Here is a 16,640-nt window from a genome sequence, read left to right as displayed (position 1 = left end):
GGGGTAGGGAGATCTCATGGCAATATTTTCTGTTAAATATATTTATAAATCCATAATTATTTATCTATAAATTTATCTACACATTGCCTAGTGAGAACTCATGGCCATATTTTCTGTTAAATTATTTATTTAACAGAAAATATTGCCTTGAGATCTCCCTACCCGCACACTGCGCAGGCGCGGAGATCGGATGGATCTTCTGGAGTTAGCCGCGCTTGCGCACTGGGCCGTAATATTTCCCTACTGAGGCTCTCCGGCGCATGCGCAGTGTCCCGGTGTGCAGCTGAACTCCGCTGAGATTTTCCATAAACTGTCCGTTTGCGCATGCGCAGATCGTCAAAACTCAGGAACGCCTCCTCACGTCATCAGCGGAAGTAAGGAAATCTCACGAGATAGGGTAATGTAACGTTACATCGGCGCCGTTTACTGACGTCATATCTCGGCGCCGGATGTGTGGTTTTGCTGAGGTGGAAATGTTTTGCAGTCATGGCGGTAAGAACTCTATTTCTGAGAGCGAAGGGGTTAATTTTCTAGCGGGAACATTTTGTAGACCACTGGGTGGTGCCGGGCAATGTATTTTATTAGTGAAATGTGTTATCTGTGACCTGTCCCTGAATTTACCTCCATGTGCCCAGCGACCTGTCACTGAAATTACCCCCATGTGACCAGCGACCTGTCCCTGAAATTACCCCCATGTGACCTGCCTCCTGCTCTTTATTTACCCTTTCTGACCATTATCATGCACCTGAATTACCCCCCATGTGACCAGCGAGCTGCTTCTGAATTACCACCTGTGACCAGCTCCTGAATTACCACCCCATGTGACCAGCGAGCTACCCCTGAATTACCACCTGTGACCTGCTCCTGAATTACCCCCCATGTGACCAGCGAGCTGCTTCTGAATTACCACCTGTGACCAGCTCCTGAATTACCCCCCCCATGTGACCAGCGAGCTGCCCCTGAATTACCACCCCATGTGACCAGCGAGCTACCCCTGAATTACCACCTGTGACCTGCTCCTGAATTACCCCCCATGTGACCAGCGAGCTGCTTCTGAATTACCACCTGTGACCAGCTCCTAAATCCCCCCCCCCCCCATGTGACCAGCGAGCTGCCCCTGAATTACCACCCCATGTGACCAGCGAGCTACCCCTGAATTACCACCTGTGACCTGCTCCTGAATTACCCCCCCATGTGACCAGCGAGCTGCCCCTGAATTACCACCCCATGTGACCAGCGAGCTACCCCTGAATTACCACCTGTGACCTGCTCCTGAATTACCCCCCCCCCCCCTTGTGACCAGCCCCTGAATTACCACCTGATACCAGTAGTGTGCTGCTGAATTAGCTCTTGTGATCAGCTAACTACTCTTTAAAGGGAATGCGTCATCAGATAATGTAAAAACATGATTTAAACAAAAGATTAACATATTTTGAAAGATATATATTTTTTTTTTATGGTTATTTAAAAAATTTCCATGTCAATATCTATATTTAAACCAATAACATAAATTCCGCCAGCCACTTCTTGGTCTGTACTGATTAGGGCTGCAACGAGTACTCGACTAAATCGAGTAATTCGACACAAAAAAATTCGCATCGAGGGTTCGTTTGTGTCAAGTGACCACAGAGCGGGAGTAAAGCGCTTGCTATTACTCCCGCTCCATGGTCTCCCGCTGCGCTTGGAATACTCACCTTTCCAACAGGGGGCCTCCGGACACTCCACAGCACGTCCATGGTCCCGCGCCGCACTGATGCGCTGTGTGATGTCAGGCGCAGAGCAGTGCGGAACAATGGAGTGTCGGCGGCGCCCCTGCTGGAAAGGTAAGTTGGTGCAACCAAGTCCGGGCGCCCGGAGTGCACAGCGTCATGGCAACCAATGAACCTGTACACTCTGGGTGTCAGGAGGATCAGGGGGGAGAGCTGCTGGCACAATGGGGAGAGAGTTGATGGGGCGGGGGCAGGCTGAAGGCATCGGGGGATAGTGGAGCTGATGGCACGGGGGGGGGCGAGCTGGGGGGAACGAAGGGTGTTGGACTGAGTTTTTATAAAGGGAAAAAAGTCTATTAATTCATTTTTTCTTATTAGAGTACTCAATTAATTGTAAAAAAAAAATCTATAGAATACTCTATTTCCAAAATAATCGTTTACTGCAGCCCTAGTACTGATCTCTTCACTGCAGGTATATACACTACTCACAAAGTTAGGGATATTTGACTTTCGGGGGAAATTTATGGAAAACTTAAGTTCCAGCTCCAGTGATGTTATATCATGAAAGTCGGGCTTTTAAGTAGAAGCAGCGATAGTAATTTGCTCATCTCAGAAGCCGACCCCAGTGCTGGGTATACCGGCACAAAATGTCAGCGTCTCAGGAACTTGTCCTGTGGCCTTGAGCATCAATTCCAGCTTGACAACAACGTCCCCTGCCATTCAAAAGGCGCCTTATTGTCTGCTGAGACATGGCATCCCACCCTTCTTGGGGTTGATGAGGTTCTGGGGTACAGAGTTACGAGCCTCTACACGGTGACTACACTGATCCCATAGGTTTTCAATGGGATTCAGGTCTGGACGAAGTGCAGCCACTCCATTTGAGGTCCCCCAGTCTCAGCAGCTGTTCCCTAATGATGGGACCTTGATGCTGGCAAACTGTCCTCCATGGAGATGACATTAGGCCGGTGTTGTTCCTGCAGAGGCACAATGACTGGATTAATGGTGTTCTTCAGGTAGTCTGGGCTGTCACTGGACCATTCACAGTGTAGGGCAGTTCTGTACTGAATAGACACATCTGCCCACACAGTGACACCACCACCACCAAAGGCTCGTCTGGTGATCACAGTGGCTGATGCACAACGTTCTGCTTGACGTCTCCAACATCGTTGGTGGCCATCATTTTTGCTCACTGTGAATAGACTCATCAGTGAACAGCACTGAGGCCACTGGTCCTTCGTCCAGCGTAGATGCTCACTGACCTAGGCAAGACGATGCCACCTGTGCCTTGTGGTGCGGTCAGGTACCCTGCAGGTTGTCTAGTACGCAGACCACGCTGATGTAAACTGTTTCCAATGGTCTAGAGCACAGTGTGACTATAATGTACCGGTATACAGAGCACACTGACTATATTGTCACTCTGTGCACTGTATACCGGTACATTATAGTCGGCGTGATCTGTAGCACACTTGGTAAGGAAGCAGTTTTCTACCTTAAACTCATGAGTTCAAGTGGTGGGGTAGCAGCAGAAGACTGATGTATTTATTAATTGGAGATTTTCCTAGCTATGGTCCTGGAAAATATAGATTTTATGAAGGACACGAGGCGAACATTATGCGTTACTTTCTTTTTACTGAATCCACAGCTAAAGAGTTAAACATTAATACATGAAAGAAAAAACTTGTTTAGGTACAACCTAGTGTGATTGGACATATGGTAACCAATAAGGATGTACCAAAGAGCATATAAGTAACATGAGGACAAACTCCGCCCTCTTTCTTCAGTAGTATGATAACCATTAAATAATGAGGGTCGCAGGAACAGGAATTTCTCTGTATCAATTGATAGTAGACCTTCGGGTATGGAGAGTGAATGTCAAGAATTCAGAAGATTCTCGTGGAATGTTCTTATTCGGAGGTGAGGTAGACGACGGATATTTCCTAGAAGCTTGAACTCTTCTTTTCTATTGATAAGCTGGAAAATGTATACGAGATAAGAGTATAGGGATGGGTTAAATAGGGTGGGATAATGCTTGCCTCGTGTCCTTAATAAAATCTATTTTCCAGCACCATAGCTAGGAAAATCTCAAATTTTATCACAGGACACGAGGCCAACCTCGGAATCGTCCCTGAGTACTCTTGCCTGATCCTCTACTACTGTCTGCTGTCGACCCGGATGCCTCCACCCCGCCTTTTTCCTTGCGGTCTCCCGCTACTGTACACTGCCCGGTGCCCTCCCACGCAGGTGAGCTAGCACCCCTAACACCGAGATCCGTCAAAAGAGTTAATGTCTATTCCATGTGAAGAAGTGCCAGTGATATGGAATCTGCCAGGATCAGAATATCGTCCAAATATATAATGAGGCGTACTCCACGGGAGCGGAGGGAGGCTACTACCGGTTTCATTAACTTGGTGAAACACCAAGGGGCTGAAGGGAAGGCAGGTAAATAGGCATTTCTGATTTTCTCAAACAAATTGGAGAAATGGTTGGGAAGGATGGCCTGGTACAGTGAGATAGGCATTCTTCAGGTCTATTTCTGTTAACCAATCGTTTTTCAATAAAAGGTCGTGAAGTAAGTAAATTCCTTCCATTTTGAAGTGTCTGTACTGTATGAAATTGTTAGGCGTAAATTTATTACTGGGCGGAATCCGCCGTCTTTCTTTTTGACCAGAAACAGGTTACTCAGAGACCCCGGGGAATGTAAGGGGATTTGAATTATTGCCTGTTTGGAATGTAATTCCTTGATTTCTAGGTCTATTAATAATCGATCTTCGGTCAAAAATTGAATGGGATGAGGGAGGTGTGACTGTGTTGGACAGGACACGAAGTCTAGTTGGAAGCCCTGGACTGTATTGAGGATCCAATAGTCTGTAGAAATCATAGCCCAATGATGGATAAAATGTCGGAGTCTGCCTAGGGTATGAGAGAATGTGGACTTACCGCCAGGTGTTCTTGAGCGTGTGAAACCGCGTTGTCCTCGGCCACACCAGGATCGCCCCCGATAGGGGAAGAGCGGTGAAGGTGGGTTAGGTGGAGCGGTGAATGCTGTTCTCTCAGACTGATAGGAACCTCTGTTATTATATCTCTGGTATGCCCGGCCGAGAAAGCGGCCCCTATTTCCTTTCCCGGCCCGAGAGAAAACCTTATTTTGAAATACTTTCTTCCGGCTGGTTTGTGCCCAGTCAAGGGAGAATAATCCCACATATTTATTAATTTCTTTTATTAACAGTTCTCCGAAGAGAGAGCCGTGTGTGGTAGGTTCTGGTTCTGAGGTAGCTAATTGGGATAATTGAGGGTCTAATCGCATTAGCACTGAACGGCGTCTTTCCGCACAGAGAGCGGCATTGGCATTGCCGAACAGTACCATGGCTCTTTTGAGCCCAACCTTTCATGGTGGGTATATCAATAGCAGTACCAGAGACTGCTGCCTCTTCAGTCAAATTAAGTATTTTGGTAAGAGGTCCCAAAACATCCAGTAATTTTATCTTGGCACACTCAAAATGAGCGATCTATCCCCTTCTTGGGGGTTTTTCCTGATTATTATTATTTTTTTTTTTTAACAGGTATTTGGTAAGGATGCCATCTATATCGGGAGTAGCAGCTGCGTTTCCCGGTAATGTAGGTCGTGGGCATTCAGCTTTTAATTTATTTCTGGCAGTACGGTCTAGCCCTTTTTTGATCCATAGGGAGATAAATTGTTGGATCTGTGGATTAGGAACCCACTCTCCTGAACGGGGATGTTTAATTAAAGAGGGGTCGAAAAAAGGAGTCCCCGTGCCATCTAAAATTAGAGACTCTGATAAAGGAGGATCTTGGGAGCCATTTTCATCTGATTTTCTCCCAGGTCACAATAGCCCTCATTATCTGAACTATCGGACTGATCTAGAGAAGACCTGTCTGAAGACTCCATATAGGAGTCTGGTTTAAGTCTTTTAACGGCAGTCCGAGCCTGTTTATATGTATCGTCCTCACGGGCGGAGGGTCTTGGATGCATAGTATGAGCATCAGTATGGGTACTGCACAATTGTCGTGACTCATTTTGCTTGACCTTTCCCGGTACGGGCAGACTTTGTCTGTTTGTTGGGAATATGATCGCCATTCAGTAACTGCTGTTTGAGGGCAGGTTTATGCGATATTTTAAAACCTATAGCCAATTTAGTTGTAGAATCAGTTGTCGACCAAAACACCTCAGATGGGGTTTATGGTGTATTTTGTGGGGATTTTTGGGGTTCCGATTGGGCAATCGCCATAGCGACAGATCTGGAAATTGTCTCTTGTACAGATGACATAGCTGAGCGCATAACTTCTTGTACAGAGCGTGACAGACTGATTAACTAAATCTTGGATTTGTTCTCCAGACATAAAGTCTGTATCTTTGTCTTGATTTGGGGCAGACATGACTGAATATATAAATATATAAGGGGTAATGTAGCCACAAATTTTTTCAGTTATAGTGAGGTAATATATATAAACTAATTATCTGTAACTGTTATAATATATAAGGGTATATCAACTGTTTTTCCTCAGGTGAGGTATTCAAAAGTTTAGAATTATAGCTGCGACGTCACCGTAACCGGGCTGCTTGGAATCGCTGTTTATGTGAGGTCTGACAGAAAAGAATATGTGGAAGATGATAATCGGGGGTAACTTAGAAGGAATAGTGAAGTGGAGTAAATATACTCTTTAGAGCAGCAGAGAAATAGAGATAAAAGTAAATATGAATAACCATGAGTAAATGCCAATTTTTTTTTTCACTTAGCTTGTTATCACTGTGGACGCAGCTAAAGAAAGAGGGCGGAGTTTGTCCCCATGTTACTTATATGCTCTCTGGTACATCCTTATTGGTTACCATATGTCCAAGTCCAATCACACTAGGTTGTACCTAAACAAGTTTTTTCTTTCATGTATTAATGTTTAACTCTTTAGCTGCGGATTCAGTAAAAAGCCTCGTGTCCTGTGATGGAATCTAGGGCTGCAGCTAACTATTTGAATAATCTATTAGTTGTCGATTTTAATTTCATCGTTTAATCGGGTAAAATGACAAAAAAAAAGGGGGGTTTATATGATTTTACTTGAAAAATTATGTTCAAAGGCCATATTAAAACAAATTTTGGATAATGCTATTATGGGGGGCATCTGTGGATGGCGCTGTTATGGGGAGGGGGATCTGTGGATGGCGCTGTTATGGGGAGGGGGATCTGTGGATGGCGCTGTTATGGGGAGGGGGATCTGTGGATGGCGCTGTTATGGGGAGGGGGATCTGTGGATGGCGCTGTTATGGGAGGGGGGATCTGTGGATGGCGCTGTTATGGGGAGGGGGGATCTGTGGATGGCGCTGTTATGGGGAGGGTGATCTGTGGATGGCGCTGTTATGGGGAGGGGGGATCTGTGGATGGCGCTGTTATGGGGAGGGGGGATCTGTGGATGGCGCTGTTATGGGGAGGGGGGATCTGTGGATGGCGCTGTTATGGGGAGGGGGGATCTGTGGATGGCGCTGTTATGGGGAGGGGGGATCTGTGGATGGCGCTGTTATGGGGAGGGGGGATCTGTGGATGGCGCTGTTATGGGGAGGGGGGATCTGTGGATGGCGCTGTTATGGGGAGGGGGGATCTGTGGATGGCGCTGTTATGGGGAGGGGGGATCTGTGGATGGCGCTGTTATGGGGAGGGGGGATCTGTGGATGGCGCTGTTATGGGGAGGGGGGATCTGTGGAGGGCGCTGTTATGGGGAGGGGGGATCTGTGGATGGCGCTGTTATGGGGAGGGGGGATCTGTGGATGGCGCTGTTATGGGGAGGGGGGATCTGTGGATGGCGCTGTTATGGGGAGGGGGGATCTGTGGATGGCGCTGTTATGGGGGGGGGGGATCTGTGGATGGCGCTGTTATGGGGGGGGGGGATCTGTGGATGGCGCTGTTATGGGGAGGGGGGATCTGTGGATGGCGCTGTTATGGGGAGGGGGGATCTGTGGATGGCGCTGTTATGGGGAGGGGGGATCTGTGGATGGCGCTGTTATGGGGAGGGGGGATCTGTGGATGGCGCTGTTATGGGGAGGGGGGATCTGTGGATGGCGCTGTTATGGGGAGGGGGGGGGGATCTGTGGATGACACTATAGCATCTTATGCTATGTCATCCACAGAATCCCCCTCCACATAGCAGTGCACAGATCCCCCTCCCCATAACAGCCCCGGCCCCGCTGCTCACAGCAGACTATTCTGGCAGTAACTTCTACTCAGCGCATCTTTATTACCTTTACAATGAAGCTCAGGTAACAGGCAGAGCGGGCGGCGGTGTAACTTCTCACGTGACGCACCTGCTCCGCCCACTTTATGAATGGAGCAGGCGCGTCGAGTGAGTGACGTTACGCCGCCGCCCGCTCTACCTGTTACTGAAGCTTCATTGTAAAGTAATAAAGATGCGCTGAGTAAAAGTTCAAGGATCTGCAGGCATAGCGCCTGACCGCCCGCATAGCAACGAATCGTCTGATTCCGAATATTATCGATAACGTTGATTAATCGTTGCAGCCCTATAGTAATCGCACAAATGTTCTGGAGCAAATACTAATATATATATTTCTCTCTCAGGGTTCCAGATGGTGACAAATGGTCGCCAATGCGACTTAGAATTTACAAATGGCGACAAGACCCGCCGCCGCAGCTCTGCAGTTAAATATAGCGGCAGGGCACAGGAGCTGATAGTTCTCTGCCCCGCTGCTGATGTTCTTCTCAGCAGCGCAGTGGAGGAGTCTCTCCCTCCCCCCCCCCCCCCTGTGCTGCCGCTGCCAATAAGAGACGGGAGGGGCTGTGCCACTGCGCCACCAATGAAGAGAACTGACCTGTTAATACAAATCCCTCTGACAGGGAGCTGCGATCAGCGACAGTTGAGTTAACCCTTCAGGTGCGGTACCTGAGGGGTTAACTGCAGCGGATCGCAGTTCCCGTCATAGAGGTCGGGTGCCGGCTATTTGGTTCCGGCACCCACCTCCTGTATTTGTATTAACAGGTCAGTTATCTTCATTGGTGGCGCAGTGCCAACGAGGGTTAAAAATAAAAATGAACTCGCCACCTCCAATTGATCGCGTAGCTGCCGGTCTCCTGTTCTTTCTTCAGGTCCATTACCACTGTGATGGATCATGTGATGTACCATGTGATGAGCACAGAAATGTCACCTCAGGTCCTTTGACAGGTCCTGAAGAAATAATAGGAGACCGGCAGCTATGCGATCAATTGGAGGAGGTGAGTTCATATTTTTTTATATTTTTTTTAACTCTTGACCTTCTAATAAGCATTCTGTATTAAAGAATGCTATTATTTTCGCTTATAACTATGTTATAAGGGAAAATAACAGTGAATAGACTTTCATCCTAGCAACCATGCGTGAAAATCGCACCGCATCCACACTTGCTTGCGATTTTCACGCAGCCCCATTAACTTCTATGGGGCCTGCGTTGCGTGAAAAACGCACAACATAGAGCATGCTGCTATTTTCACGCAACGCACAAATGATGCATGAAAATCACTGCTTGTGCACAGCCCCATAGAAATGAATGGGTCCGGATTCAGTGCGGTTGCAATGCGTTCGCCTCACGCATTGCACACACGCAGGAATCTTGCCCATGTGAAAGGGGCCTAAGGGTGGATAGGACAAGGGTTCCAGCCCCTAAGGGGGCTAATAGTAAGTAAAAAAAACAAACACTAAGGCTACTTTCACACTTTCTGTCGCCGGAACTGCCTGCCGGATCCGCCGATCTGGAGGTGACTGAAAGCATTTGTGAGACTCATGCGGATCCATCTCACAAATGCATTGCAAGAACAAATCCATCTCTTCACTTGTCATGCGGACAGACGGATCCGTCTTCTATCTTTTTACACATTTTTACCGGTCGGCGCATGCGCAGACCGGAAGGACTGATCCGACATTCCGGTATTTTGAATGCTGGATCTGGCACTAATGCGTTCCTATGGGGAAAAATGCCGGATCCGGCATTCAGGCAAGTCTTCAGTTTTTTTCGCCGGAGATAAAACCGTAGCATGCTATGGTTTTACCTTTTTGCCTGATCAGTCAAAACGACTGAACTGAAGACATCCTAAACGGATTAGGGTACTTTCACACTTGCGTTTTTCTTTTCCGGCATAGAGTTCCGTCACAGGGGCTCTAAACTGGAAAAGAACTGATCAGTTTTATCCCCATGCATTCTGAATGGAGCGTAATCCGTTCAGGATGTCTTCAGTTCAGTCGTTTTGACTGATCAGGCAAAAGAGAAAACCGCAGCATGCTACGGTTTTCTCTCCGGCGAAAAAAACTGAAGACTTGCCTGAACGCCGGATCCGGCATTTTTTCCCATAGGAATGTATAAGTGCCGGATCCGGCATTCAGAATGCCGGATCCGTCCTTCCGGTCTGCGCATGCGCAGACTGAAAAAAAGGTGAAAAAAATAAATGACGGATCCGGCATTTCAATGCATTTTTTCGACTGATCAGGCATTTTTAAGACTGATCAATCAGTTGGCATACGTTTTGCCTGATCCGGCAGGCAGTTCCGGCGACGGAACTGCTTGCCGGATCTCTCTGCCGCAAGTGTGAAAGTACCCTTACTCTCCATTCAGAATGCATGGGGATATGCCTGATCAGTTCTTTTCCTGTATAGGGCCCCTGTGACGGAACTCTATGCCGGGAAAGAAAAACGCTAATGTGAAAGTACCCTGAAAGGGGTATTCCCATCTTGCTAAATCAGCCTGAGCTGCAGGTACAGCAGAATTCACTTCCTAGTTTTCTGCTGCTAAGGCTGGGCGGGCTTATGCAGCTAGAGTGAAGGCCGGCCACACCTCCTTATGACATCACACTGAAAGCTGAGTCCTGCATGCTAGTTCATGTGAAGAGTGACTCATCAGTCTGGCAGCCTGCAGTGTCTGAGGCCCCTCCCCCTGCTGGGGAATCATCAGAGAGCCATGTGAAGTGAGCTCAGTGTACAGTAACACGTGGCTGTTCTGCAGTTTTACCCACAATCTCTGTCTGATCTTTTACAAACCCATTCTGTGCATCAAAAACTATAAATTCCATATTATAGATTAGCTCAAAAGCTTGACAACCCCCACCAGCACTGATGCAGATTTGTTTCCATTACAGCTGTACTCCAGTTGTGTATAAACCTTACACTATGTATCTTTATAGATGCATATACAGCTCAGCTACATGTGTCTTCTCCAGTCCCCTAACATCACTTTGGCTGAATGGCTTCCTATACAGCCCTGCTACATCTTTATTCTACTCCCCCACTAGCACTGTGTCTGAAAAGCTTGATATACAGCTCTGCTACATCTGTCTGTTTATCTCTTCAACCAGCACTGTCAGAACAGCTGCATATTCAGCTCTGCTAGATCAGTTTCTCTCCACCAGCATTGATGCTGACCCGACACATATACAGCTCTGCTACATATATTTCCTTCCCGATTAGAACTATGGCTGAACAGCAGCATATTCAGCTGTGCTACATCCATCAGTCCCCCCATAAGCCACCATAGGCACAGTTATACACAGCAGCGCAGCCCTGATCTCCTCACCATTAACTGAGATCAGGGCTGAACTCTGAAAAACCGGACAGCTCCCCTCCTCCTCCTTCTACACTATTCTCCGATGCGCTGATCTATAATTATCTGTGCCGCGTTTAGAATGGAGCCGCGCATGCGCGGCTCTGTTTCAGATGCGGCACAAAGGAATATAGATCTGCGCGGCCGCCCGGAGCCGTGCTCGTTCGCGCTTGCGATGGAGGAGGCCACTGGATGCCGGAGTTCTTCTGCGCAAGCGCGCCCCATGGATGCGAGCTGTGGCTGTATCCATGGGCAGTAGGGCTGCACGATATATCGCAAAAATAATCGAATCGCGATAATCGCCAAATGCTATATGGCGATTCGGCCGACCCGAAAATGCCGCGATGATATATGAAGGGGTCCCTATTGATAAAATGGCCTCTCTCCTATTGATAAAATGGCCAGCCTCTGTACTTACTTTCACGATGAATGCACTGCAGCGAGCGAGCCGGCCGGCGCGTGACTGACGTCACTTAGTCACGTTCCTGCTTCCTGAATTAAGTGGGAGGAGCGTGACAGTGACGTCAATCATGCGCCGGCCGGCCCGCTCGCTACCGTGCATTCATAGTGAAAGTGAGTACAGAGGCTGGCCATTTTATCAATAGGAGAGTTATGTGCGCAGTTTAGGACACATGAGGGGACACATAGGGCCATGAGGGGGACCAGCATAAGATGCTATATGTGTGTCTTATGCTGGCTCCCCTCATGGCCCTATGTGTCATAGCACACATCCCCTATAACAGCGTCCTCCACAGATCCCCCACATAACAGCGTCCTCCACAGATCCCCCACATAACAGCGTCCTCCACAGATCCCCCACATAACAGCGTCCTCCACAGATCCCCCACATAACAGCGTCCTCCACAGATCCCCCACATAACAGCGTCCTCCACAGATCCCCCACATAACAGCGTCCTCCACAGATCCCCCACATAACAGCGGCCTCCACAGCTCCCCCACATAACAGCGTCCTCCACAGATCCCCCACATAACAGCGTCCTCCACAGATCCCCCACATAACAGCGTCCTCCACAGATCCCCCACATAACAGCGTCCTCCACAGATCCCCCACATAACAGCGTCCTCCACAGATCCCCCACATAACAGCGTCCTCCACAGATCCCCCACATAACAGCGTCCTCCACAGATCCCCCACATAACAGCGTCCTCCACAGATCCCCCACATAACAGCGTCCTCCACAGATCCCCCACATAACAGCGTCCTCCACAGATCCCCCACATAACAGCGTCCTCCACAGATCCCCCACATAACAGCGTCCTCCACAGATCCCCCACATAACAGCGTCCTCCACAGATCCCCCACATAACAGCGTCCTCCACAGATCCCCCACATAACAGCGTCCTCCACAGATCCCCCACATAACAGCGTCCTCCACAGATCCCCCACATAACAGCGTCCTCCACAGATCCCCCACATAACAGCGTCCTCCACAGATCCCCCACATAACAGCGTCCTCCACAGATCCCCCACATAACAGCGTCCTCCACAGATCCCCCACATAACAGCGTCCTCCACAGATCCCCCCCCCCCACATAACAGCGTCCTCCACAGATCCCCCCCCCCCCACATAACAGCGTCCTCCACAGATCCCCCCCACATAACAGCGTCCTCCACAGATCCCCCCCCCCACATAACAGCGTCCTCCACAGATCCCCCCCCCCCACATAACAGCGTCCTCCACAGATCCCCCCCCCCACATAACAGCGTCCTCCACAGATCCCCCCCCCCACATAACAGCGTCCTCCACAGATCCCCCCCCCCACATAACAGCGTCCTCCACAGATCCCCCACATAACAGCGTCCTCCACAGATCCCCCACATAACAGCGTCCTCCACAGATCCCCCACATAACAGCGTCCTCCACAGATCCCCCACATAACAGCGTCCTCCACAGATCCCCCACATAACAGCGTCCTCCACAGATCCCCCACATAACAGCGTCCTCCACAGATCCCCCACATAACAGCGTCCTCCACAGATCCCCCACATAACAGCGTCCTCCACAGATCCCCCACATAACAGCGTCCTCCACAGATCCCCCACATAACAGCGTCCTCCACAGATCCCCCACATAACAGCGTCCTCCACAGATCCCCCACATAACAGCGTCCTCCACAGATCCCCCACATAACAGCGTCCTCCACAGATCCCCCCCCCCCCCACATAACAGCGTCCTCCACAGATCCCCCCCCCCCCCATAACAGCGTCCTCCACAGATCCCCCCCCCCACATAACAGCGTCCTCCACAGATCCCCCCCCCACATAACAGCGCCCTCCACAGATCCCCCACATAACAGCGCCATACCCGCCGCGTCAGCAGCTCATATGGGAAAATCCAAGCAAATAGACCTCTAGCACAATTCCCTTAAAATATCGCATATCGTTATCGCAATTTTTAGGGCCCTAATCGCAATCGCACAAAATTCCCATATCGTGCAGCCCTAATGGACAGTGAAGATAAACTATTGATTTGGAGAATTAGATTTTTACAAAGAACAGTACTTTTTTTATTTTATTTTTTTATGCTATATATTAGAAAAATGTTCACTTGGGGGGTATACAATTTAATCAAATATGATTATGAAGATGGGAATACCCCTTTAAGTTCTCCTGCAAAATGTCTCGATAAACTTGGGAATTCATTTTTCCTTTGATAGCAATCTGTCCAGGCCCGGACGCCCCAAACCATGTTGGTGTGCTGTGCCTCTTCTCCACACATAGTGTTGTGTGTTTCTTCCAAACAACTCAACTTTGGTGTCATCTGTCCACAGAATATTTTGCCAGTACTGCTGTGGAACATCCAGGTGCTCTTGTGCAAACTGTAAACATGCAGCAATGTTTTTTTTGGACAGCAGTGGCTTCCTCTGTGGTATCCTCCCATGAAATCCATTCTTGTCTAGTGTTTTACGTATCGTAGATTCGCTAACAGGGATGTTAGCATATGCAAGAGACTTTTGTAAGTCTTTAGCTGACACTCTAGGATTCTTCTTCCTCATTGAGCAGTCTGCGCTGTGCTCTTGCAGTCATCTTTACAGGACGGACACTCCTAGGGAGAGTAGCAGCAGTGCTGAACTTTCTCCATTTATAGTCCATTTGTCTTACCGTGGACTGATGAACAGCAAGGCTTTATGAGATACTTTTATAACCCTTTCCAGCTTTATGCAAGTCAACAACTCTTAATCGTAGGTCTTCTGAGAGCTCTTTTGTGCATCATTCACATCAGGCAATGTTTCTTGTGAAAAGCAAACCCAGAACTGTTTTTTTTATAGGGCAGGGCAGCTGTAACCAACACCTCCAATCTCATCTCATTGATTGGACTCCAGTTGGCTGACACCTCACTCCAATTAGCTCTTGCTGATATCATTAGTCTAGGGGTTCACATACTTTTTCTTGCAACTGTATGTGTGTGTGTGTGTGTGTGTGTGTATGTATGTGTATATATATATATATATAATTTTAGTTTTTCTTTTGTTTGTTGACAGCTAAAATGTGTTTATTGTAATTAGTTTTGCTCCATTACATGTTTGTGATTATGAAATAAATGAGGCTTATACTGGTGTCCCAGTGTCCTGATATTCAGAGATGTATCTGTCGATACCAGCGCATTGTACATACCTTCTAATGAAGGTTTCCAGAGAAATTCTTCCCATAGACAACAGTAAGCTTTGTAGCACAACTGGTATGGCCTCTGTCTCTCAAGCAGAAGGTTTGGCGTTTGAGCCTCTCTGGTGACCGTATAAAAGTAGAGACCGGAAACATTTTAAATATCCAGGCGTATCCTCATACACTGTCAGAATGCTAGCAGTGTATGGGGATACTCCCACGGAGGACTATGTATGTGGAAGTAGCCTTATATGGGGTCCGGCAGTGGAGTCCTGAGCAGGAGTGGAGACTTCGGGACGCTACACTGCCACTCCGCCCCTGTGTCTATCTTTCTACTGACCGGATAACTGTATATATATATATATTGATAATTGTTTGTATTTAGCCTAAAGGAAAAGTGGGCACAAAGGGGAAGAAGCAAATTTATGAGGAGAACAAGGAGACACTGAGCTTCTATCTGCGCATCATTCTAGGCGCCATGGTGAGTGCATGACTGCGTGATTGTACTGTACCATGTGACTATACTGTACCGCATGATTATACTGTACAGCGTGACTTACACATGACCTCGTGATTATACTGTACCACATGACTTACGCATGACCCCCGTGATTATACATGACCGCGTGATTAGCCAGGTCCATAAATATTGGGACATCAACACAATTCTAACATTTTTGGCTCTATACGCCACCACAATGGATTTGAAATGAAACGAACAAGATGTGCTTTACCTGCAGACTGTCAGCTGTAATTTGAGGGTATTTACATCCAAATCAGGTGGACGGTGCAGGAATTACAGCAGTTTGCATATGGGCCTCCCACTTGTTAAGGGACCAAAAGTAATGGGACAGAATAATAATCATAAAATCTAACTTTCACTTTTTAATACTTGGTTGCAAATCCTTTGCAGTCAATTACAGCCTGAAGTCTGGAACGCATAGACATCACCAGACGCTGGGTCTCATCCCTGGTGATGCTCTGCCAGGCCTCTACTGCAACTGTCTTCAGTTCCTGCTTGTCCTTAGGGGATTTTCCCTTCAGTTTTGTCTTCAGCAAGTGAAATGCATGCTCAATCGGATTCAGGTCCGGGGATTGACTCGGCCATTGCAGAACATTCCACTTCTTTCTTTTAAACTCTTTGGTTGCTTTTGCACTATGCTTTGGGTCATTGTCCATCTGCCCTGTGAAGCGCCGTCCAATGAGTTCTGAAGCATTTGGCTGAATATGAGCAGATAATATTGCCCGAAACACTTCAGAATTCATCCTGCTGCTTCTGTCAGCAGTCACATCATCAATAAATACAAGAGAAGCAGTTCCATTGGCAGCCATACATGCCCACGCCATGACACTACCACCACCATGCTTCACTGATGAGGTGGTATGCTTAGGATCATGAGCAGCTCCTTTCCTTCTCCATACTCTTCTCTTCTCATCACTCTGGTACAAGTTGATCTTGGTCTCATCTGTCCATAGGATGTTGTTCCAGAACTGTGAAGGCTTTTTGATGTTGTTTGGCAAACTCTAAATCTGGCCTTCCTGTTTTTGGTTTCCATCTTGTGGTGAACCCTCTGTATTCACTCTGAAGTCTTCTTTTGATTGTTGAGTTTGACACACATACACCTACCTCCTGGAGAGTGTTCTTGATCTGGCCAACTGTTGTGAAGGGGGTTTTCTTCACCAGGGAAGGAATTCTTCGGTCATCCACCACAGTTGTTTTCCGTGG

At 48.0% G+C, this 16,640-nt stretch overlaps 1 protein-coding gene across 2 annotated transcripts in view; it reads left to right on the top strand.

The window, feature by feature from the left end:
* The first annotated feature begins 419 nt into the window (after positions 1–419).
* Positions 420–16,640, top strand: part of TMEM208 (transmembrane protein 208) — a 59,102-nt gene continuing 42,881 nt past the window's right edge. Inside the window, exons 1-2 of one of the 2 annotated variants that reach the window (XM_040410060.1) lie at positions 420–492; positions 15,300–15,395. In XM_040410060.1, coding sequence (XP_040265994.1) covers positions 487–492; positions 15,300–15,395 — 102 coding nt within the window. In that variant the 5' untranslated portion in view covers positions 420–486. Of the gene's footprint in view, positions 493–14,101; positions 14,133–15,299; positions 15,396–16,640 lie in introns of those variants that run through there. The other variant, XM_040410061.1, reaches the window with a different exon arrangement.

Source organism: Bufo bufo, chromosome 10 (genome assembly GCF_905171765.1).
Source record: "Bufo bufo chromosome 10, aBufBuf1.1, whole genome shotgun sequence".
Taxonomy (NCBI): domain Eukaryota; kingdom Metazoa; phylum Chordata; class Amphibia; order Anura; family Bufonidae; genus Bufo; species Bufo bufo.
The sequence above is the reverse complement of the archived record's forward strand: the minus strand, read 5'-3'. Positions and strand labels throughout refer to the sequence as shown.